Source organism: Stylophora pistillata, chromosome 1, assembly GCF_964205215.1.
Source record: "Stylophora pistillata chromosome 1, jaStyPist1.2, whole genome shotgun sequence".
Classification (NCBI taxonomy): domain Eukaryota; kingdom Metazoa; phylum Cnidaria; class Anthozoa; order Scleractinia; family Pocilloporidae; genus Stylophora; species Stylophora pistillata.
Genome location: NC_142519.1, coordinates 20456491 through 20459239, shown reverse-complemented (window position 1 = coordinate 20459239; position 2749 = coordinate 20456491). Strand labels below are relative to the sequence as shown.

Sequence of the window (2749 nt, the reverse complement as noted above, 5' to 3'; positions counted from 1 at the left end):
AATTCACACCTGTGAATTCAACCCATTCACCAGATCATAAACATCACAGACGCACCCACCGTGGCAGACGCAACACGAAACTACGACCTAATTATAACCACCTCGAAAATGTTATCAATCTCTCGGACCGCACATTATCGGAGCACGAGCTCAGGATTTTGAGTAAAGGTCTGAAGTTAGTCCCTATGCCGACAAATGTAAACAAAACTGAACTCATTACTGACATCAAACAATGGGGTCGCCGAATGCGCTTAGGGAATACTTTGGTAATGACGACAATAGTAACACAGAGCTTGACGATGACAACGCCTACAAGAAACCATCGAATTGGACGCCATCTCCGGGCAGAGATCTAGCCTTAGACTGCTATTTAAATGGAGTAGAACGTGCCATCTTGCAACACACGCCCCACAACACGCAAGGCTCTAACATCATTAGGCTAGAACGCGAAGCTATTAAGTCGCTTAAACGTGACAATGGTATTGTTATTTTCCAAGCTGACAAAGGCGCAGCAGTAGTAGTGCAAAACAAAAGGGACTATCTAACAGAAGCTTACAAGCAAGTAAATGGTACTGATGAAAACGGTAACAAGATATATAAACATGTGGCCAGCGACCCCATGTCTGACTTCGTCATCAGAGTAAAAGAAACTGTACAGGAGGCCCACTCCAAGGGTGTAATCAACAGCAATACAACAGAGTATTTGGTAATGGAAAACGCTCAACCAGGAAATATCTATTTCTTACCTAAAATCCACAAACCGCAACGCCCACCTCCCGCTCGACCGATTTGTAACACCGTCAAATCTGCCACAACTAACATCTCTAAGTGGATTGATGATCAACTGCAACCACTGGTCGAGAAACTACCCTCCCATCTCAAGGACAACAACGACTTTCTCTGTAAACTTGTCGAACTGAACAAAAGTCATACCTTACCGCCAGAGACTACTTTAGTAACATGGGACGTGAAATCCCTCTACACTAACATCCCACATGATGGTGGCATGGAAGCATGCGACTACTTCATGCGCCTTGATAATTTTGCAAACAACAGAAGAGAAACTATCGGACGATTCATCAATCTCGTTCTAACTTGTAATAACCTAACCTTCCAAGGAAAACATTACATTCAACAAACAGGAACAGCTATGAGAACACGAATGGCGCCGAGTTACGCAAATCTCTACATGGGTCGCCTTTAGAATCGCTTTTTGATAGAAGCTACTGACCAACCTCTTGTCTGGTTCAGATACATCCATGACATTTTTTTCATATGGACACACGGCGAAGAAAAACTCAAAAACTTCTTTAACAAATGTAACTCCTTTTACCCAAACATCAAGTTTGAACAAACCACATCAACTACAAGCATCCCTTTCCTAGACGTTCAAGTAATCATCAAAAACAACGGCGAACTTAGCACAGACTTATACACAAAACCTACCAATACCCACCAATACCTAAACTGGACCAGCTGTCATCCACGACACACTAAAACATCCATCCCATACAGCTTGGCATTGAGACTACGACGCATCTGCTCCGACAACGAGTTTTTTGAAAAACGAGCACGTGAGCTACACAACGTACTACTTAAGAGAGGTTACAAGAATAAGTTGATTAAGAAATGTATCATGAAAGCAAGGAGAACATCAAGGCAGGAAGCGCTCACAAGCAAACCTATTTCCTCCACTGACCGTGTACCACTTGTAATAACTTGCAACCCAGCACTGCCAAACATCCACAGAATCCTCAAGGACCACCATCAAATACTCTTGACATCGTCCAACACACAGGTCATATTCAAAGAACCACCTCTCGTTGCCTATCGAAAAGGGCGTAATTTAACACAGATGCTTACCCACAAAAGACTGCGATCGCCGATGGCCGCTGACACAACCCCCTCCACTGATGAATCCTCACACGATATAAGCAATCCAAACATTCAAGTTCCATCTGACACTACCTGTACAATCTGTGGCCGATCATTCAAAACTAACAAAAATCTCAAAATTCATTTCTCTCATAAACATAAAAAGCAGAAACCATTGCAATTCACTCGTCCCGGATTCTGGCCCTGTAGGGCTGACATAAGATGCAACTGCTGCAAAACATACGGGCAATTACAGGGACAGTAAAAGCTGCACTACAGGAGAAACGATAACACTGCGACAACACACGTCATGCAAGACTAGCAATGTGATATACCTGATAGAATGCAGCAAATGTAACGATCAGTACGTAGGCGACACAGGTCACCCAATTCATCATCGTGGCAATCAACACCGTAGCGACATCAAGGGTGGACATAAAGACATACCTCCGTCAGACATTTTAAGAACTGTGGAGTCGATCATCTTAAACTTACGGTTATTGAAAAAGTTAGAAGTCAAAATCAAGAAATCAGAAAAGCAAGAGAAAATTATTGGATTTGAAGACTCAATCCTACTATCAATAAGCTTACTACATGAATTATAGCTACTTTAACTTATCTATTTTAGTCACCATAACACGTTTCGCTGTTATCTATTCTATTTTTATATTATTACGTCATGACATGTTTGCTGTTGACACGAATTTTAAATTTGAATATTGCTCATGTAATTAGTATGCTCCTGAGGAAGACCGAGACGGTCGAAACGTTGAGCTAATAACCAACAAAGCTACATTGGAGTTGGCCTCTTGACCATTACATTTCTGCTTTTATTTACGTTATTTCAAGAGCCCAAGATCGCTTCAGCGATCCT

At 42.0% G+C, this 2749-nt stretch overlaps 1 protein-coding gene across 1 annotated transcript; it reads left to right on the top strand.

Annotated features, from left to right (window-relative positions):
- The first annotated feature begins 232 nt into the window (after nucleotides 1-232).
- Nucleotides 233-1204, top strand: LOC148741609 (uncharacterized). Its single transcript, XM_088735118.1, has one exon. It carries the CDS (start codon nucleotides 233-235, stop codon nucleotides 1202-1204), a length of 972 nt encoding a protein of 323 aa, XP_088591244.1.
- Nucleotides 1205-2749: the final 1545 nt, after the last annotated feature.

Excerpts from the sequence above, each read along its gene's own strand:
- LOC148741609 (XM_088735118.1), top strand. The coding sequence starts at position 233 with ATGGGGTCGCCGAATGCGCTTAGGGAATACTTTGGTAATGACGACAAT.